At 48.3% G+C, this 22245-nt stretch overlaps 1 protein-coding gene across 2 annotated transcripts in view; it reads left to right on the top strand.

Annotated features, from left to right (window-relative positions):
* Nucleotides 1–110: 110 nt before the first annotated feature.
* The window catches only part of e2f8 (E2F transcription factor 8), a 38360-nt gene continuing 16225 nt past the window's right edge, over nucleotides 111–22245 (top strand). Inside the window, exons 1-7 of one of the 2 annotated variants that reach the window (XM_078549508.1) lie at nucleotides 111–266; nucleotides 407–572; nucleotides 7168–7278; nucleotides 7945–8226; nucleotides 8407–8563; nucleotides 10076–10384; nucleotides 11562–11723. In XM_078549508.1, the coding sequence (XP_078405634.1) occupies nucleotides 7177–7278; nucleotides 7945–8226; nucleotides 8407–8563; nucleotides 10076–10384; nucleotides 11562–11723 (1012 nt within the window). In that variant the 5' untranslated portion in view covers nucleotides 111–266; nucleotides 407–572; nucleotides 7168–7176. The remainder of the gene's footprint in view (nucleotides 267–406; nucleotides 573–7167; nucleotides 7279–7944; nucleotides 8227–8406; nucleotides 8564–10075; nucleotides 10385–11561; nucleotides 11724–22245) is intronic. The other variant, XM_078549509.1, reaches the window with a different exon arrangement.

Here is a 22245-nt window from a genome sequence, read left to right as displayed (position 1 = left end):
GCGAGCGTTCTGATTGGTGAAGGAGTTTCATAGGGGCGGGGTCGGTCGAGCAGGGCAAAGAAAATGAACCTCACTCCCCACTTTTCAAGTGTTTCAAATTCAGGAAGTTCCCGGCAACTTTAATCGGAAGCATTTTGTTTTTTTTAAATAACTTACTGGACTGTTTAATGGCAGAAAGAATAATAACAGTTCAATGAAACTATTTCACTTGCCCTGCTAACACCACCATCAAAGCAATGAGTGATTAACAGGAAAAGCTAGTTCGGGTAAGGCTTTGCAATAAGAACAAGGATTTACCACTTTGTTTCACGGGTTCTAAGTCCTGTATTAAGGCGGGTAAACTGCACTCAGTGTATGGGGGAGTGGGGATCATCTTTCATTACTGTGGCTTTCTTTGCATTTAAAGTAATCTTTGAGTTCCATATACTGCATTTGTCTGATGACTGAGCGAGTGTTACGTGACTGACTAGATGGCCAAGATCAAGCAGTTCTGGAGATCTGTTCAGCCACCTCAGTCCATTCCTGGAACCATTTTTTGGTCAGTCTAATACCGAGATGTTTCCATTAAGCAGGTTTGTAAAAGCTTAACTTAGCCCTGCACTGATATGTTGTTAACTGCTGCATCTCTTAAACATTTTCCAGTACTGTACTTTGGCTTCAGGTCCATGACCTTTCCTCTCTGTTTCTCTCTGCACAGTTGCTTCCAAACTTGCACAATATTTGCAGCATTTTGTTTCCTAAAAATATGCAGAATTGCAGCATCTATTTTGCAGTTGTTTTTTTTTGGTGTTGGCTCTGGTGTTATAAGAGGGAGGTGGGAAGTTAGATCTTAGGGGAACAATACTTTACACTGATCTGCTTGTACTTTGTTCATTCAGTAAATGATGAAGCCTATTATCTGAGGATTGACCAGGAGCTCTTGCTTGGTGACAGTTCCTAAACCCGAGCTCCTGACTGTAGGCTTTGTGCCCCATATTTAAATGCACCCTCACAGAGGCTGCTCCACACCAACCAACCCCCCCACCCCCCGCCCCCAGCCAGTAACTTGGGAAGTGGGTCAGGATCGACCCCCTTCCTTCCTCACCCCTGACCATTTCTCCCTACTCCCACCATTCCCAAATACTCCAAACAATTCTTCACCTCTCTCCAAATCCTTCCCAATTTCTCCCCTGCCACATTCCTCGCCCACCCCACATTCTTTCTTTTCCCCCTTTAATGCTCCATTCTGTGTTCCTCTTGCCTAATCTCCCCAAATTCCTTCCTCACCCAGTCCTCCACCATTCCCTCCTCCTACTATGCACTTCCCTCTCTCACCTCCCACATCCCTGTCCCTCCCTCATTCCCCATTCTCCCCATCCCTCTCTCACTCCCCGTCCCTCCCTCCCCCCACTCTCCCCATCCCTCATTCCCGCTCTCCTCCGTACCTCCTTCACCCCCTACTCCTCCATGCCCCCCTCAACCCCACGCCCCTGTCCATCCCTCTACACCCACTCTTGCCCTTCCCTCCCTCCCTCATGCCACTCTCGCTCTTCCTGCCCTCACTCCCCCACCCCTCCCACAACCCCCCACTCTCCCCCGTCCCTCCCTCGGGCCCCCCCACTCTCCCCTGTCCCTCCCTCGGGGCCCCCCCACTCTCCCCCGTCCCTCCCTCGGGCCCCCCACTCTCCCCCGTCCCTCCCTCTGGACCCCCACTCTCTCCCGTCCCTCCCTCGGGACCTCCACTCTCCCCCTTCCCTCCCTCGGGCCCCCCCACGCTCCCCCTGTCCCTCTCACTGGCCCCCCCACTCTCCCCCTTCCCTCCCTCGGGCCCCCCACTCTCCCCCTGTCCCTCCCTCCGGCCCCCCACTCTCCCCCGTCCCTCCCTCGGGACCTCCACTCTTCCCCCATCCCTCCCTCGGGCTCCCCACTCTTCCCCCCGTCCCTCCCTCGGGCTCCCCACTCTCCCCCTTCCCTCCCTCGGGCCCCCACCTCTCCCCCTTCCCTCCCTCGGCCCCCCCACTCTCCCCCTTCCCTCCCTCACCCCCCACTCTCCCCCACCCCTCACTCTCCCTGTCCCCCCCCACCCCCCCCTCCCAGCTCTCACCGTCCATCCCTCGTGCCTCACTCTCCCTGTCACCCACCGCTCTCCCCATCCATCCCTCGCTCCCCAGTCTCCCCATCCCTTCCTCTCCCCCCGTCGCACCCCGCTCTCCCCGCCCACACCTGCTCTACCCATCCCCCCACCGCTCTCCCCATCCCTCCCTCGTCCCCCCACTCTCCCCGTCCCTCCCTTGCCCCGTTCCTCCCTTGCCCCGTTCCTCCCCCACCCCATCCTCTCTCACCCACAAATTTCCCCGTCCCTCCCTCACCCCTCATTCTCCCTGTCCCTCCCTTATACCCCAACTCTCCCTGTCCCTCCCTTACACCCCCACTCTCCCTGTCCCTCCCTCACCCCCACTCTCCCTCATGCCCCACTCTTCCCATTCCTCCCCCACCCCATTCCTCCCCCACCCCATCCCTCCGACGCCCAATCCTCCCTTGCCCCCAAATCTCCCCTTCACTCCCTTACCCCCACTCTTCCCGTTCCTCCCCCAACCCATCCCTTCCTGAATCCCCCATCCTCCCTTACCCCAAAATCTCTCTGTCCCTCCCTCACCCCCCATGCTCCCTTACCCCATATTCTCCCCATTGCCTGCCACTCTCCCGGTCCCTCCCTCTCCCCCCTAACCTCCCTCCCTCTCCCCCCCCCAACCTCCCTCCCTCTCCCCCCCTCCAACCTCCCTCCCTCCCCCCCCAACCTCCCTCCCTCTCCCCCCCCAACCTCCCTCCCTCTCCCCCCCCAACCTCCCTCCCTCTCCCCCCCAACCTCCCTCCCTCTCCCCCCCACCAACCTCCCTCCCTCTCCCCCCCACCAACCTCCCTCCCTCTCCCCACCCCCAACCTCCCTCCCTCTCCCCCCCAACCTCCCTCCCTCTCCCCCCCCCAACCTCCCTCCCTCTCCCCCCCCCAACCTCCCTCCCTCTCCCCCCCCCAACCTCCCTCCCTCTCCCCCCCCCAACCTCCCTCCCTCTCCCCCCCCAACCTCCCTCCCTCTCCCCCCCCAACCTCCCTCCCTCTCCCCCCCACCAACCTCCCTCCCTCTCCCCACCCCCAACCTCCCTCCCTGTCCCCCCCAACCTCCCTCCCTGTCCCCCCCCAACCTCCCTCCCTGTCCACCCCCCCAACCTCCCTCCCTGTCCACCCCCCCCAACCTCCCTCCCTGTCCACCCCCCCCCCAACCTCCCACCCTCTCCACCCCCCCAACCTCCCACCCTCTCCACCCCCCCAACCTCCCACCCTCCCCCCCCCCGCCAACCTCCCTCCCTCTCCCACCACCAACCTCCCTCCCTCTACACCGCACCCCCCCAACCTCCCTCCCTGTACACCCCCCCCCCCCCCCAACCTCCCTTCCTCTCCCCACAACCATCCTCTCCCTCAATAATGACAATAATGTAATTTGTGTATGATCCAGTGGAACGTTTGGGCCTGGGTCTAACATTATTTTTACTTCAAGATGTTAGGTCTTTTGTGCTTGGAGAGATATATGTAGCTCAATTCAACTGGGATTTTCACTACTGTAACATCAGATTATTCCATGCATATTTCCTGGTGTTCCCGAAGCATTGTGGCAATTAGACTTCTGGTTACAGTATTAGTTGATCTGAGGCATGATATGTCGAGGTACCTGCAACTTCTCGCAGTACATTATGGTCTAATTTAAAAATAATTTGAACACAGCTGCAGGAGTGCAGGTGGACTCAATTTTCCTTTCTGCAGCCTGATCTTGGGCCAGGAAAGCACACCCCACCCCCACTCCCTCCCCTTTTCTCTCACCCCCTCCCCCCCACCCCCCCATCCCCTCTCTCTCTCTCTCTCCCCCCACTCCCCTCTCTCTCTACCCCACCCACTGCCCTCTCTCCCTCCCCCCCACTCCATCTCCCCTCCCCACACTGCCCCTCTCTCCCTCCCCCCCACTCCCCTCTCTCCCTCCCCCCACACTCCCCTCTCCCCCCCACTCTCCCTCCCCCACACTCCCCTCTCCTTCCCCCCCACACCGCTACATTCCCCTCTCTCTCCTCCCCCACTCCCCTCCCCTCTCTCCCCCCCCACTCCCCTCTCTCCCCCCCCATCCCCTCTCTCTCCCCCCCCCCACTCCCCTCTCTCTCTACCCCACCCACTGCCCTCTCTCCCTCCCCCCCACTCCCATCTCTCCCTCCCCACACTGCCCTCTCTCCCTCCCCCCACACCCCACCCCTCTCTCCCTCCCCCCACACTCCCCTCTCCCCCCCACTCCCCTCTCTCCCTCCCCCCACACTCCCCTCTCTCTTCCCCCCCCCCACTCCGCTACATTCCCCTCTCTCTCCTCCCCCACTCCCCCCCCACTCCCTCTCTCCCTCCCCCCACACTCCCCTCTCTCTTCCCCCCCCCACTCCGCTACATTCCCCTCTCTCTCCTCCCCCACTCCCCTCCCCCCCCCCCCACTCCCCTCCCCTCTCTCCCCCCCCACTCCCCTCTCTCCCCCCCCACTCCCCTCTCCCCCCCCACTCCCCTCTCCCCCCCCCACTCCCCTCTCTCCCCCCCCCACTCCCCTCTCTCTCCCCCCCTCCCCTCTCTCCCCCCCCTCCCCTCTCTCTCCCCCCCACTCCCCTCTCTCTCCCCCCCCCACTCCCCTCTCTCTCCCCCCCCACTCCCCTCTCTCTCCCCCCCACTCCCTCTCTCTCCCCCCCCACTCCCCTCTCTCTCCCCCCCCACTCCCCTCTCTCTCCCCCCCCACTCCCCTCTCTCTCCCCCCCCACTCCCCTCTCTCTCCCCCCCCACCACTCCCCCTCTCTCCCCCTCCCCAATCACCTCTCTCTCCCCCCCAACTCCCCTCACTCTCTCTCCCCCACTCCACACTCCCCACCCCACTCCCCCTCTCTCCCCCCCAACCCCTCTCTCCCCCCCCACCCCTCTCTCCCCCTTCACCCACCCCTCTCTCCCACCTTCACCCACCCCTCTTTCACCCCCCCACTACCCTCTCTCTCTCTCCCCCCCCATTCCCCACACTCACTCTCCCCCCACTCCCCTCTTTCTACCCCCGCTCCCTTTCTCCCCCCCTCCATCCGCCCCCCCCTCCCTCCGACTCCCCTCTCCCCCAACTCCCCTCCCTTCCCCCCACTCCCCTCCACCCCTCCCTTCCTCTTTCTCCCCCCTCTCACCTTCTCCCTCTCAACCACCTCTTTCTATGCCCCATTCTCCCCACCCCCTCTCCCTTCCCCCCCTCCCCTCTCAACCACCTCTCTATGCCTCCTTCCTCCCCACCCACCCTCTCTGCCCCCCTCCTTGCCTCCCCCTGCCTCCTCCCCTCACTCCTTGCCTCCCCCAACTCCACGCCTCCCCTCCCCCACTCCTCACCCTGCCTCCCTTCCCCCACTCCTCCTCCCCCACTCCTTGCCCTCCCCCTCCCTCGCCCCCCCTCCCCCTCGCCCCCCCTCCCCCTCGCCCCCCCTCGCCCCCCCTCCCCCTCGCCCCCCCTCGCCCCCCCTCCCCCTCGCCCCCCTCCCCCTCGCCCCCCTCCCCCTCGCCCCCCCTCGCCCCCCCTCCCCCTCGCCCCCCCTCCCCCTCGCCCCCCCTCCCCCTCGCCCCCCCTCCCCCTCGCCCCCCCTCCCCCTCGCCCCCCCTCCCCCTTGCCCCTCCATCCGCCTCTCAACCACCCCTCTCTATACCTCCACCCCCCCCCCCCCCCCCTTTAAACTGTAACGGCACGGGCTCGTGTTCTGGAACTCGGTCCCGCGCGGGAAAAGCAGTTCAAACCCCCGCCCGCTAAACCGCCGCCTGCTGCCGCCAAAGTGCGGCCAACTTCTCCGGACCGGCTTCACGGCGCTTACATTTCTTGATCACTCTTATTTATGGTTAACAAGAACTACCAGAGCGCGGCTCCCGGTCGCCATCGGGCCTCGGAGCAGGAGATCAATCCTGTCCTCTATCTCCCTCCATTAAACGTTTCCTTTAAAAAAAAAAGCGGCCCTTCCTCAGGAGCTGTCGCCATTAGTATACTTGAGAGGTATTCTTTTATTTAATTATTCTTTTTATTTATTCATTCATTCATTCATCCACTTCTGATGCCGCCTCAGTGGAGAGGTCCGAGCGCGCGCGGGACGTTTTCGTTTACGCGCCAATTTCAAAAGGACTCCGGGGAGGGAAGGAAAATGGGGGAAGAGTCCCGCCCTCTCTCCGCGCCCATTGGCCCCGCTCTGGCAGTGTTTGGTCGGTCGCTCAGGGTAACGCGGCGGCCATTGGTCGCCGCCAGATGCCAATCACCCGCGGGTGGTGAGGGTGACCCCGCCCCCTTCCCTTTTGACTCACCTGGTGACCAGGTCCCGCCACAGAGACAGGTATACACACTGAGCTGGGGTTGCGGGGGCGGGGGGCACTGATGGCACGTGTGCAACGATGAAAATCAAACATTTACTTTTTTTTTACATTTTTGTTTTACAAATCCAATCTAATCACCAGCATCACTGAAACAGGTAATCTGGTTATTGTCATCAGATTGCTGTTTGTGGGAGTTCACTGTGCTCATTTGGTTGCCACCCCTTTTCCTACCTATTGCAACAGCGGCTACCCATCAAAAGTACTTCCTTGGCTTTAAAGCCCTACTTAGTCCTTTGGGCTGCCACAAAATCATGAAAGGTGCAATATAAATGCCAGACTTTCTTTCCTTTTAGTTCTTCTCCAGGTAACGTCATTGATTATTTGAGGGTCACTGAAACACAGCTTACGCTGTAATTTTACAGGGAACAGGGCGAGGAGTCTACTTTAGCTGGAAAGGGGATCGAATTACTGTTGGCATTAATTTGAACCACATGCTAACTGTCTAACCAACTGGCTCTCTTTTAGTTAACTATATCTTTTTTAAGTTAATGATATCTCTTCTAAGGTTTATCTGTTTTGGATTTCCAGCATCCGCAGTAGTTTTTTTGTTTTTATCTGTAGCTTTTTTTAAGAGTTGTAATTATTTCCTTTGCCTCCCTTTTAAGCTCATTTCTAGCATTGATGAAATCATTGTCATTCTTTAGAGAAAGTATGTTATCAAATTCATATTGCTCAGGATTAAAGTATTTTAACATTGGGAAAAAGTCAAACTATAATTTGTGTTTTGACTTTTAGTCAAACAAGATGACGAGCATTTGTTTAAAAGTGAAAAATCTAAGCGAAAGCTTGAATACTGCTGACAGAAATGGAAAACCTGAAGATGACATTACTGAAATCAACCAAAGGGTGAGTTGCTTGCAATTGCTATCAATTTGTCTCATTCTCCTTTTGCTGAGCAAGTAATGTGCCATGGTCTTGTGCACATTTCTTAGATTCAAGCCCTGTTATGTTATTACAAGTGCTGATGATTTCATGGGACACGAGTTACTGTGACTGGCCACTCAACATATTCTAGAGCTGACTTCAGCCAAATGATATTTATCCTCATCCAGTCTGGATAGTATGAGCTGAATATGTAAGTCTGGATGAGAGCAGCAAAGCTGAGTTGCAATCTGCACACAAATGCTTATTGTGGTCACTGAATAGATTTTTTGCATCATACTCTATCATAGTGTCCTCCTATGCTATTTTATTCTATTTGGCTGGCTCTTTGAAAGAACAATGCTCTTTCTTGCATACTAAAGCAAATTATAATATGATGCTCTGGGTTGGCTGTTCAGTGCAGGACAAGTTTCGAACTGGGGCCTTTTAATATCTCAACATGCTGTACATTTTGACCGAGTATAAATATCAACTGTTTTTAATAAGATATGATTGGTTAAAAGTGTTTGGAAAAATCTTATTGCTTGTTTACAACACAGCAGATCAATTTATATTGTATCAACTCTATACAATAAGTAGACAATGATGCATGGCCCCACAGAATTTGGATTTTTGTGTCTTTCAAAACAGGAAAACATATTTTTAGAGCCACATAAAAAGGCAACCAAAACTCCACTGAAGCAACAATCCTCTACCTCGCATTCAGTATTGGGAGCAATTAGAACAGACTTGGGAACTATGACTACACCAACAAAGCTTCAAGAATCTCCTGTTGGAGAGCCATGGACACCTACCGCTAATTTGAAAATGTTAATCAGTGCTGCTAGTCCAGAGATTAGGAGCAGAGAAAAGATGAAGCAGGAGTTGCTTGTAGATGATGATCATGCTTCAGAGACAAATGAGAATTTACAGGTACAGTAACTATTCAGAAGCATTATTTTTATGTCCATGAGCAGAATTCTGTACTGTGGATAGTTGTAGAGTATAAAATCAGGTTTGGAGAACAATACAGAGTAAAAATAAAAATTATAAATACTATCCTAACATTTCATAATGACAAAGTAATGTCAAGTGTCTGTAATTGAATTTCAGGACCAGTTATCTGGAGAAGAATTTGAGAAGTTTCATCCAAGTCGCAAAGAAAAGAGTCTGGGTTTATTATGCTATAGATTCCTGGCACGGTATCCTGACTATCCCAACCCTGCAGTGAACAATGATATATGCTTGGATGAAGTAGCGACAGAACTGAGTGAGTTGGTGCACAAATTTTACATTAAGTATATGTGAAATATGTAGACAGAGGACTTAATGTTAGGGGAAGCTTGAAAAGTTGCTGCATTTAGTTTTGATGTAGTCTCATATAAATTATTTTTCTTCTGTGGAAGATTAAGTTGCAGCAATTGACAATAATGTAATTTGTGTAAGATCCAGTGGGACATTTGGGCCTGGGTCTAACATTGAGTCCACCTACACTCCTGCAGCTGTGTTCAAATTATTTTTTAATAAGACCATAATGTAGATACTGCAAGAAGTTGTAGGTACCTCAACATATCATGCCTCAGATCAACTAATACTGTAACCAGAAGTCTAATTGCCATAATGCTTCGGGAACACCAGGAAATTTGCATGGAATAATCTGATGTTACAGTAGTGAAAGTCCCAGTTGAATTGAGCTACATATATCTCTCCAAGCACAAAAGACCTAACATCTTGAAGTAAGATAAAATGTTAGACCCAGGCCCAACTGGGACTTTCACTACTGTAACATCAGATTATTCCATGCAAATTTCCTGGTGTTCCTGAAGCATTGTGGCAATTAGACTTCTGGTTACAGTATTAGTTGATCTGAGGCATGATATGTTGAGGTACCTACAACTTCTTGCAGTATCTACATTATGGTCTTATTTAAAAATAATTTGAACACAGCTGCAGGAGTGTAGGTGGACTCAATTTTCCTTTCTGCAGCCTGATCATCTTGGGCCAGGAAAGCACACAGACTAACAAATGACCAGAAATCCCACTTCTCCATTTCCGAATGTTGACCGATGCTGCAGTGTGCACTCACTGCTATTAGGCTCAACTTAATGGTCAGCCTTTACAATTTGGATTTTCATATGCATAATGCCATTTGGACAATTTAACAGAGGCCTATTTAGATCTTTGCACAAGATCGTTTGCCATATGTAAGAGGGGAAAGTAAATTGAGATGCAAAAGGGAAAATTGGTTTAAACTATGAGTATTATGAAACTTGATATATTTTTATATTAAGCATATAAAGAAGTATGGGCAGAATATTGCCGTTGGCATGCAAGGGCAGGCCCAACATGCCTACATGTAAAATGATGCGCGATGACTTCGGGCATGCGTCCCAATGTCATCGCACAACATTTCAACATTGCGTTCGGTGGGCACACGCTGGAGCTGGCTGCGCGTCCACCAAACTGTCAACGGCCTTTTAAGGCCATTAAGAAAGCAATTGAACTTATTAACAAGCGCACATGTACGAAAGAGCGCAGGCCCTGACTCTCGCTCCTCTCCCTGCCCGCACAGGTAGTGCTGAGCTGCCACGTGGTACGCTGGGAAGGCCTTAATTGGCCCGCCCGCGTAAAATAGCGGTGGGCAGCGATTGGCTCCGCTCCCGCCCAGCCCACCCAACAAAGGTAAGATTCTACCCAATACGTAGAAGTATCAAAGTATGAATCTGCTGCCAGAAATAGTATATTTGATCACTTAACAAAATTGTACTTCCTCCTTCAATAGATGTTGAACGTAGACGTATCTATGATATTGTGAATGTTCTCGAAAGCTTGCATATGGTGAGTCGCCTTGCTAAGAATCGGTACACGTGGCATGGCCGCCACAATCTTGCTCACACACTGGGAACATTGAAGAATGTTGGTGAAGATCAAAAATATGCAGAACAAATGTTGCACATTAAGAAGAAAGGATTTGAATTACATGAGAACTATATAAAAGAGCCACTACGAGAGCAAAATTTAGCCAACAACAGTGAGGTGAAGCCTAAAGAAATGTATTTTGTGGAACTTCCTGGAATGGAATTTAGAGCAGGTACACAAGCATTAATATTTGATATAGTTATACCAACTAATCTAACGGAGATGCTATCTGGAACTTCATGACATTCTGTATTTTGGACATTTCTTTGTAAACATTTATGACTTTTTTTTCTGGTAGTGATAACCTACTGTGTTCACAGTTTTAATTTTAGACATGAGAAAGGATCATTTAATCCGCCAAACTTGTAGGTCTATGGCTTCAGCTGAGACAGATTGTACTTCTGATAGCTCTATTCCATAAACTTAGCCACAAAAAGTGGCCACACAAATATTTGGCTACTCAAAACTTGTTTCTACCATTTCATTCCTGCCCCTTCTCCATTCTTGAAAAGTACTCCATTCCACAAGCAGTAACCAATTTATATACACGGTACCGCAAACAACAATTAATTTTACTGACTTTTGAAGGATGAATGTTGGACATTGTCCTTCAAATGGTGCGTTGCAATTCTTTTCATAAATAAAATACTGGAAGCTATTTGCCCTTGCCTACCAACCATTTTGTCCATATATCCAGTTGGACCTAAGTGTATGTTGTTGCAGTTGCTATCTCGTTTAAAAATTGCAATGCTGGAGTTCCTTTGAAATCATTTGCTACAAGATGATATGACAATCAGTCTCGATTACTAACTGGTTTATGTGAATTTGCTATAATCTTCATTTGAAATATTGTTAGCTTTGTTAATAGTAATTTTTTTACACTTTTATGATTGGTTTTTATACAGTAAATAAGAAGAAACTGTTTCCATTGGCACAAGTGGCACCAGAGGACAGCAATTTAAGATAATTGACAAAAGAACCAGAGGAGAGATTAGACTTTTTTTTAATGCAGGGAGTTATGGTGGTCTGGAATGCACTGCCTGGGAGATGCAATAGAAACTTTCAAAAAGGAATTGGATATACGCTTTAAAGGGGAGAAAAGTACAGAGGTGTGGGACTAATTGGATAATCCTTTAACAGGCATGATAGGCTGAGTTGCCTCCTGTTTTGTGACATTTTGCTTTAAATTGCAGTGGAAAAGTACAGAAAATTGATAGCCAAAAACATTATAATTGATTCAGTCACAAAATACCAGATCAAGATTGTAGAATTTGGGGCTATCCATTTATGCAGGGCAATTTCTTGTTAGCTTTCCAAATTACAATTATAATTGATCTTTCCATCTGCAGCCTCAGTAAATGGACGGAAGGACAAATCCCTGAGAGTAATGAGTCAGAAATTTGTCATGTTGTTCCTGGTATCAAAACCCCGAGTGGTTAGTCTTGACACCGCTGCCAAAATCCTAATTGGTGATGACCAGAAGGTAGATCTGGATCACAGCAAGTTTAAGAGTAAGTGAATTACTTTATAATGGCAATAAAAGTTAGCATTAGATAACCTATGAACCTTATTTATGAGCAAATATGAATTCTTAATTTCACCTTGTATAGACTTACAATTGCTATGCCTTAAACTGCAGCTCTTCAGTTTGCCATCGGGGGGCATGTAACAATGGTATGTTTTCTTAAAAATAAATCTTTCCCTGATTCAATTTCTTTCCGCTTCCAACATAAAATGTTTGAAATTGGAAGACTAGCAAGATGATGTGGTTCTTGTCTTCTTGAGGTTATTTCTCAATCCTTTCTACAAAGGATTCCAGGGAAGAGCTCCAGGGTAAACATTGCAAAGGCTGACCTCAAATGCTCTGGGCAGAATTTAACACCCTTCCCCATGACAAGTTTGGTGGTAAGGGGAGTTTAATCAGGCAGGAGGATAGCAGGTTACCATTGCCGTGTTCCTGCCTCCACCCCGATTTAAGTCCATGATAGGAAGTACCGTGGACAGCTTTCCTATCCTGTCTCCAATTCAGGTACCTCCTTCCCCCAACCCATGCTACCACCACCCCCATCCAGTGATTATAGCTTACCTTTTGCATTTCATTGTTATTACTATCATGCATTATCACTACCCCATCCCCCCCCCCCCCCCCCCCCCCTTCAAGTCCTTGAATTCAAAGGTTCAGGCAGTCTGGAGGCCTTACAACCCTTCCATATCTCATTCGCACTAGTGTCAGAGGAGTGGTAGGCTCTGTTGCTGCTGGTTCTTTCTGTATGTCTAGAGGTTGTTCTGGGATCTGTGTATATTCCTTGATATCTCTCCATTGCCCAGCAGGAACATGCAACCTATGGATGAGGTGGAGTTTCATGAAGCTATTAATGTATATATTATTGGAAAATATTTTTCTTTTAAAACAGAGGTTTAGTCTGTGGGTGTGTCTCAACTGGATTAAAGGCAGCTAGTCTGGGTGCTTTGATGTGTACTAGTTTTGGGATGTAAGAGAGGGAGAGTGAATGTGCATTTTTTGAATAGAGCATTCAAGATGTAGGGTGAAATCTGGTGCCTAGCTAGCAGAGACCAAGGAATATGTTTATATTACTAATAAAATTGGTACTATGAAAGGGGTTTTATTGTTAGAAGATGCTGGTGATATAATGAGAATTTACATTCAATGAGCTGTGCTCGGTATAACTTCAGCAGTTTTGTGTGTGTGGGGCAGAGGCAATGTAAGATCAAAGCAGCTGTAAGCCTCCAACTGACTCCACAGGAACCATAGTGAAAGGAACCTCATTTTGAATTTGTACAGTGAAAATGCTTTGTCTGGCGTCTGCTTAAAAATCTATGGGTTGCTGTTGCCTTAATGGAGATTAGTTTAGGAATTTGTTATAAGTTATGATAGTAGTAATTTGTAGCCATGTATATATATTTAACTTGTGTAAGTTAATAAAATATTTCATTTAGTTTAATATAAAACCTCTTGAGAACTGGTGGCCTGATCCCTGAATCTAGAATTACATCTCAAACATACCACTTAAAATATAGGTTATGACAGTTGTTTAAAGTTTTCCTCTGGGATTTTTTAAAAACTCAGCTTTACCAAAAGGCTGTCTCATAACAGGAGTCTCCTCCTGTTTCTCCTCACTGTGCTCTCTGTGGCACCAAACAGGTAGGAGTGAGGCTGGTCCTTGTCCTTTCGAATGACAGTACCTTTTCTGTCTCTCAAGGTCTTTAATCCAGACCTTCTCACCTTTTGGTAATCGTGGTAAATGTCTGGTGTAGTACCTTCAGTTGTAGGCTGAAACTCGGTTCTGCATGTATGACTGCTCTCTTGCTTGGATGCTCTGGTAATCCTTGATACCAACCCTGGTATGAGTTTTTTCGGCGGGATTGAAAGTTATGTGCAGAGTTTCATGACCATCAGGAGTTTGGACGGGGATAGGCTGCATTTTAAAGCGGTGACCTCTATGTGAGCAGTGTTGTGGGGAAGTCCCCGTTCTTTTTTAGGAGAGGTTTTACTGTACGAACCCCTCTTTCAGCCTCCCATTTGACTGTGGGTATCTTGGGCAGCTAGTATGGAGGTGGAAGCCAGATGTGGTGGTGAAGAACTCATCTGATTCCCAGGTGGCCCTGATATATTTTTTGAAGGATCTCTATCCGCAGGGAGACTGGGATGACCAGCCACTCATCGTAGACTAGGAGGTCATCTACAATCATAAAGTGTTTTTGTTGTTTGAACCAGGTTTTCATGGTCCCTCTGTTTGGCCTTTGCTGAGGCCATCCTTTGTTGGCAGTATCTGCGGATGTGGGCACACTCCACATTGCACATTTGTTCCTGGCGGATATGTTGGAGTTTACTCGTGGTCACTGGCAGGTGAATCCTTGTCAATTGGGAGTATGCTTCCAGTTGTTCGATGAAATCAGGAGGTCTATTGTGGCCCTTGAAACTGCGTCTGTGGTAGTCTGGTTTTCACCTTGGATGTATACTATCTCATAGGTGAACCTCATGAGGCACAGGCGAAACCTCTGGATTCTGGGAGACATCTTTGCTGGCTCCTTCTCGCCCAATAAGGAGACTAGTGGCTTGTGGTTCATTTCAGTTGTAACCCCGAGGCCGATGACATAGCCTGAAAACTTCTCGCATGCCCATGTGACTACGTCTCCATGTCCAACAGCCCTCTGGACATGGAATACACAGGTTGGCAACTTCCTTTCAGTTGTTCCTGGAACAGGACCGCTCCCAGGTATGTGGATAAGCATCTGCTGCTATGATGGTGGGCAAGGCTGGGACGTAGTGGGCCAGAATGTCTGTGGAGAGCAGCATCATCTTGATGCGAATGAACGCTTGCTCTTGATGTGAGTCCTGGCACCCTGCTTGGTCTTTTTTAAGTAGATGCCTCAAGGATTCTGTGATCTGTGCCAAATTCGGTTAAAAGTTTGCCAGCTGACTCACCGTCCCCAAGAATCATTGGAGGTCTGGAATTAAGGATGTGGTTGGGAACTCGCTGATAGCCTTGGTTTTTTTGTGGGTCTGCCTTGATGCCTTTATTGTTGACCATGTGGCTCAGGAATTGAATTGATGTTTTGGAAAACCCGTATTTATCATTCAGTGTCAGCCCTGCTTCCTGAAGGTGCTGTAAGACTGCTGTGAGTCTCTTGTAATGTTCATCCACCATTGCACAATGAACCAATAGATCATCCATATGGCAAATGACCCCCTGCAAAACGAAAGCCCTGCAAAATAGCCAACATCATACGTTGGAATACTTATGGCGACGAGGTAATTCCAAACAGCAGATAGTTAAAAAAGAATCTGCTGAAGGGGGTAATAAATGTTGTTAATAGCCTAGATTCTTTGTCAAGAGGGAGTTGCCAAAAGCCGCTGTTTGTATCCAGTTTTGAAAATATCGTGCTCTTTGAGAATTTAGTCGTGCTCTTCGAGAACTTAGTCAGGCTTTCTTCCACTGAGGACGTGAGATATACTTCTCTGGTTACAGCTTTATTGGATGGACCTGTTTGGATTTGGGACTGGGACCACCCCAGAACACCATGCAATTGGTTGTGTGTCTGGGGAGATGACTCCCATGTTTGTCATCTCGTCTAGCTGCTGTTGCACCTGGGTGTGGGATCTTACCTGATGTGAATAAGCATATGGGTTTAGCATCCTCTCTGTGTGGTCCTGAATGCATTTTTCAGTCCTGTGAAGAGTTTCGGGAACTCAGATTTGTACTTGGAGATAGGCCCTTGCTTTTCTTTTGATGAAACTAATTAAATTAAATTAAGAAAAACAAGGGACAAAATAAGATGCAGCCCCTTAAAGAGACACTGCAAACAGAAAGTCAAATGTTAAAGGAAACTTACAAACATTAAACCAAAATGTGATCAAAGGGGTCTACAAAACACCCCAGTCCCCACGGTGTCCACTGAGCATGGAAGGCCAGGCCCTTGCTAGCTGACCTCATCAATCTTCTGTTAATTCAACACAGGCTTTGTGGCTTAATAATGAACAGTCCTGGTTCTGGATCACAAAGAGAGTCTCACGGATTGTTTTATTCTTGTATCTCACTGTCGCCTGCAGGGTGACTTTCACCGGGAATTTTAAGCCTCCTGCCCCATATAGGGGTGTCGTGGATGGCGTCAGCAGCTGGGTCACCAATCATTGTTCCTTGTCTGACAGGACTGTTATGCAGGCTTCTTATGTCTAATTTAACATTTGCTAATTGACTGAAATGTACGCATTCCAAAATGAGAAACCAAGACCTTTGACCTCACCCAAGAAGCATAGCTGTGTGTCTTCTGGGTTTGCAGTCTCAACCTCGTGGATAATCTTTGGGCCTTCTGTGTGTTTCGGAGTGTTTGCCCTGTACAGCTTTCCCTGAAAGCATTGGGCTAAAATTGCAGGACATTGATCTCACCTGTGGGAGCGCTTTGCTCCACAGTGTTGGCATGGTCGCTCTGCTGGCCAGTTCAGGTATTGCTTTTCCTGGACTGGAGTCTTTCTGCATCTTTGCTTAACTAGCTGAACTGTGGGTTGGCCTTTGCACCACAGTTTATTTTCTCCCTTAAAATGGTTCTGTGCTGCTCACTGAGTTCTGACTACCTAACTATCTTGATTGCCTTTTCCAGGGTTAGATCTTCCTTTGCTTGCATGAGGTCAGAGAGTTCACTACTCCTACCACTATTCTATCTCTGAGTTCTGATCCTGGCTGCTGGACTTGCTTGATAAATTAGCTCTTTTGAGTATTTTATTGCTTCTTAGATTGAAATAAACATCAAAAGATTTTAGTACTTCAAATTTAGCAGATGATTAATTGACTCCCTGTCTTGCAATTATGTCTTCTGCAATTGGACCTACTGAGTAAAACAGTGTGTTAACCTGCTCTGCTTCTGATTTTTGTATAAACCTGAAGCGATGCTTTATCTTAGGAATCTTTCCCTCGAAAGTCTCCAATTATCTGATTGATGTGGGCCTTGGATTAATCTGAACTCATCTGGAAATGTGGAATTCTGATCCATAGTTACATTTTTAAATATGTAGGTTCTGCTTTAAGAGCTTTCTGAATTTCTAGCTGGCAACGCCAGTTTTGGCGGGCTCCGCTACAATGGCGATTGTGCTCGGCCTGGGGGGAAAAAAATTCTCAACAATGGCCGAGTTCTCTTGCTCAGCATTTATGTTTAAAGTCGTGAATTTGTCAAATCCTGGCTTTTGCTTGCCTTTAGCTGGGTTTAAAAAGTCGCGATTCTGCCGCAGTATTCAATTAATTATTTATAAATATTTTCGTAGTGAGCTTGGTCTTAAGGCGCCGACTCGGGGATTGGGCTTTTAATGACGGGTTTTTTTAAACTGCACTTCTGACTCTGAAATTTTTAAAGATTCCTCAGAACTTGCCGTAGCCTGAAATTTTAAAAGATTTAGCTCACCCTTGCTAGGTCTGCCGACTCTGCACTCTGGGATTTGAAGCTGGGCTTCCAAAGGAGATGCAATGGAGTCCTCTGCTGCAGTAAAGAGTTTTAAATCTCTGCCTTCCAAGCCTCTCTTTGGAGCTTTTGCCTGATATTTTTTCCTCTGTGCCTCTGCTTCTGGAGCTTCTTTTCAGATCAGAATGCTATGAAAAAAATTTTCTCAGACTTCCAGCATTTTAGTTTTTCTCTGCATTTTCTGCGAGGTTTTGGGTTTTTCCACAAGCTGCGAGCATGCTGTAGGGTGTTGGTTACAGGTCTGAAGAAACCTTCGTAGTCATACATAGGTAATGCTCTGGGTACCCGGGTTCAAATCCCGCCACAGCAGTTGGTGGAATTTGAATTCAATAAAAATCTGGAATTAAAGACTAACGATGACCACAAAACTATTGTCAATTGTTGTAAAAACCCATATGGTTCACTAATGCCCTTTAGGGAAGGAAATCTGTTGCCCTTACCTGGTCTGGCCTACGTGTGACTCTAGACCCACAGCAATGTGCTTGATTTTTAAATGCCCTCTGAAATGGCCTAACAAGCCACTCAGTTGTAACAAACTGCTACAAAATCACAAAAAAGGAATGAAACCGGACGGAACACCCAGCATCAACCCAGGCACCAGAAACAATAACAGCAATCTCAGCCCTGTGAACCCTGCAAAGTCCTCCTTACTAACATCTGGGGGCTAGTGCCAAAATTGAGAGAGCTGTCTCAGAGACTAGTCAAGCAACAGCCTGACATGGTCATCTTCACGGAATCATACCTTACAGATAATGTCCCAGACACCACCATCACCATCCCTGGGTATGTCCTGTCCTACCGACAGGACAGGCCGGGCAGAGGTGGTGTCACAGTAGTCTACAGTCGGAAATGAGTTGCCCTGGGAGTCCTCAACATCCACTCCGGGCCCCATGAAGTCTCATGGCGTCAGGTAAAACATGGGCAAGGAAACCTCCTGCTGATTACCATGCACCGCCCTCCCTCAGCTGATGAATCAGTGCTCCTTCATGTTGAACACCACTTGGAGGAAGCACTGAGGGTGGCAAGGGTGCAGAATGTACTCTGGGTGGGGGACTTCAATGTCCGTTACCAAGAGTGGCTTGGTAGCACCACTACTGACTAAGCTGGCAGAGTCCTAAATGACATAGCTGCTAGACTGGGTCTGCAGCAGGTGGTGAGAGAACCGAGGGAAAAAGCATACTTGATCTCGTTCTTGCCAACCTGCCGGCCGCAGATGCATCTGTCCATGACAGTATTGGTAGGAGTGACCACCACACAGTCGTTGTGGAGACGAAGTCCCACCTTCACATTGAGAATACCCTCCTTGTGTTGTGTGGCACTACCACCGTGCTAAATGGGATAGATTTCGAACAGATCTAGCAACTCAAGACTGGGCATCCATGAGGCGCTGTAGAACATCAGTAGCAGCCGAATTGTACTCGAACACAATCTGTAACCTCATCCGGCATATCCCCCACTCTACCATTACCATTAAGACAGGGGATCAACCCTGGTTCAATGATGAGTGCAGGAGGGCATGCCTGAAGAAGCACCAGGCATACCTAAAAGTGAGGTGCCAACTTGGTGATGCTATAACACAGGACTCCTTGTGTGCCAAACAGCGGAAGCAGCAAGTGATAGACAGAGCTAAGGGATCCCACGACCAACAGATCAGATCTAAACTCTGCAGTCCTGCCACATCCAGTCGTGAATGGTAGTGGACAATTAAACAACTCACTGGATGAGGAGGCTCCGCAAATATCCCCATCTTTAATGATGGAGGTGCCCAGCACATCAAAAGAAAAGGCTGAAGCATTTGCTACAATCTTCAGCCAGAAGTGCCAAGTGGATGATCCATCTCAGCCTCCTCGAGAGGTCCCTAGCATCACAGGTGCCAGTCTTCAGCCAATTCAATTCACTCCACGTGATATCAATAAACAGCTGAAGGCACTGGATTCTACAAAGGCTATGGGCCTTGACTATATTCCATTGGTAATACTGAAGACTTGTGCTCCAGAACTTGCCGCGCCTCTAGCCAAGCTGTTCCAATACAGCTATAACACTGGCATCTACCTGGCTATGTGGAAAATTGCCCAGTTATGTCCTGTACACAAAAAGCAGGACAAATCCAACTCGGCCAATTACTGCCCAATCCGTCTACGCTCGATCATGAGTAAAGTAATGGAGAGGGTCATCAACAGTGCTATCAAGCTGCATTTCCTTAGCAATAACCTGCTCAGTGACACCCAGTTTGGGTTTCACCAGGACCACTCAGCTCCTGACCTTATTACAGCCTTGGTTCAAACATGGACAAAAGAGCTGAACTCCCACGGTGAAGTGAGAGTCACTGCCCTTGACATCAAGGCAGCATTTGACAGAGTGTGGCATCAAGGATCTCTAGCAAAACGGGAGTCAATGGGAATTGGGGGGAAACTCTCTGCTGGTTGGAGTCATATCTAGCACAAAGGAAAATGGTTGTGGTTGTTAGAGGTCAGTCATCTCAGCTCCAGGACATCACTGCAGGAGTTCCTCATGGTAGTGTCCTCAGCCCAACCATCTTCAGCTGTTTCATCAATGACTTTACTTCCATCATAAGGTCAGAATTGGGGATGCTCGCTGATGATTGCACAATGTTCAGCATCATTCGTGACTCCTCAGATACTGAAGCAGTCCATGTCCAAATGCAGCAAGACCTGGACAATATCCAGGCTTGGGCTGACAAGTGGCAAGTAACGTTTGCGCCACAAAAATGTCAGGCAATGACCATCTCCAACAAGAGAGAATCCAACCATCTGCCCTTGCTGTTCAATGGCATTACCATCACTGAATCCCTGACTGTCAACATCCTGGGGGTTACCATTGACCAGAAACTGAACTGGACTAGCCATATAAATACTGCAGCTACAAGAGCAGGTCAGAGACTAGGAATCGTGTGACGAGTAACTCACCCCCTGACTCCCAAAGCCTGTCCACCATCTGCAAGGCACAAATCAGGAGTGTGATGGAATACTCCGCACTTGCCGAATGAGTGCAGCTCCCACAACACTCAAGAAGCTTGCCCAGGACAAAGTTGCCCACTTGATTGTCACCACATCCACAAACATTCACTCCCTCCACCACCATCGCACAGTAGCAGCAGTGTGAACCATCTACAAGATGCACTGCAGGAATTCACCAAGGCTCCTTCGACAGCACCTTCCAAACCCACGACAACTATCATCTAGAAGGACAAGAGCCGCAGATAGATGGGAACACCACCGCCTGGAAGTCACCATCCAGACTTGGAAATATATCGCCGTTCCTTCACTGACGCTGGCTAAAAATCCTGGAACTCCCTTCCTAACAGCACTGTGGGTGTACCTACACCACATGGACTGCAGCAGTTTGAGAAGGCAGCTCACCGCCACCTTCTCAAGGGCAACTAGGGATGGGCAATAATGCTGGCCCAGCCAGTGAAGCCCACATCCTGTGAATGAATAAGAAAAAAAACTCATGTCTTTATTGATTCTTAGAACTATTTATAAGTATACGGTAAAAGGTACAAGCTAGGAACTGTCTCCATGCTTGCTGGTACATAGGTTCTGTCCAACACCCAACTGACCCTGGTCATGTGTACTCTTGCACTGCTGTGTGTGCAGTACTGTACTGCAGTGCCCCACCTTAGGGTCCTTGATCCCAGGGAAGGCCTCCTGCTGTCCAGTGAAGTGCATGAGTGGCACTTAATTTGTTGAGCCTTCCCTAAAAGAGGCAACATGGGGCTCTCGCCAGCTCTCCAGGCAGTGGGCAAGAACCCGTCACCTCTCTTAAATACAGCCCTCTCTATCTAGCTACCAAAGGAGGTGGATACATTAGTAAAGTTGCACTTTAAGGGAAATAGCTTTATAAAGATTTCCTGGTGAACTAAATGCCACGCTTTTTCTCACCATCTGAAGATATTGTCTGTTTTCTGGGGTACAAACTCACGGACCCCAGATGCCCTTCAATATCTCCTCTCCAAAGTCCTTATTTCAGGGGTTCTCAAACTGTGAGTTGCGATCCCCTCCCCCAACCAAGTGGGACCACGGGACAAACTTTTGGGGTTGCAATGTCTGGTACCACAATGGCGGCCATGGATCGGCTTAATGGAACTCTTGCAATGCACCACTTTGATAAAACTGTAACTCCCCAGTGCGCTCTGAGCCAACTGTGGTACTTTAACCACTGTCTTTTCTGGGATTTAATCACTCGAATAGACCAGAGACTGAACATGGAATCTTTTTAGTTTGTATTGTTCTTTTACAGTACAAACTCACCACCATACTGCATGTGAATCTCCATTATTAGAGATCATACCCCTGCTGTTTTTTTGAGTATTCTAAAGCCTGAGATGAGTTATGCATAACAGGGCTGTGTGATTGTTGTGTACTATTATAATTTTTAGGCTAATAGTTTTGTTAGTCAATGTCTTGAGTTTATTTTCTTTGTGAAACTTCCTGAGTGGGAGGGAGAGAGGGGAAGAGATTAGAGGGTATATTTAGGAGGAAAGATAGATCCATGAAACATGTGTTTTATTTTTAACATTTGTTTTTTCTTCAGCCAAGGCCACTCCCTCTCTGACTGTCTCCTAGGCCACTCGATCATCCCATCACATTCAATATGTGCTGACATTATCAACTGTACTGTTATCTCAGGCATAGGTCCTTCCAAAACTGCTGCTGTTGTCCCATCTTTTTTTCAAATAAAGTATGCTCTTGACCCCACCCATTCTCTCCAAATACTGCTGTTTTTTTTCCTTAGGCCTTTGAATGCATTGGCACTACCTAATTCCTCACTCTCACCTCTTCCCCAGCCCCTATTTGAATTTGTTCAGTTAAGTTTTCTTAATTACACTTTCCTAATACAGAGGTCTGCTTAAATGCATCAACAACATTGTGTGTAGCTAGCAATAATGTGTTATTTCTCATCTAAAGCACCTACTTAATAGTCTACTTCCATTAGTTAATCTTGTGTGAATGAAAGTTGTTTCATGATAAATACTTTTTCCCTTTAGTCTAGGACGTTGCTCTTCGATTAGGAGTCAGAGTTCTCTGGGTGATGACTATC

Source organism: Cetorhinus maximus, chromosome 9 (assembly GCF_964194155.1).
Source record: "Cetorhinus maximus chromosome 9, sCetMax3.hap1.1, whole genome shotgun sequence".
Classification (NCBI taxonomy): Eukaryota; Metazoa; Chordata; class Chondrichthyes; order Lamniformes; family Cetorhinidae; genus Cetorhinus; species Cetorhinus maximus.
This window is presented reverse-complemented; position numbering and strand designations above follow the sequence as displayed.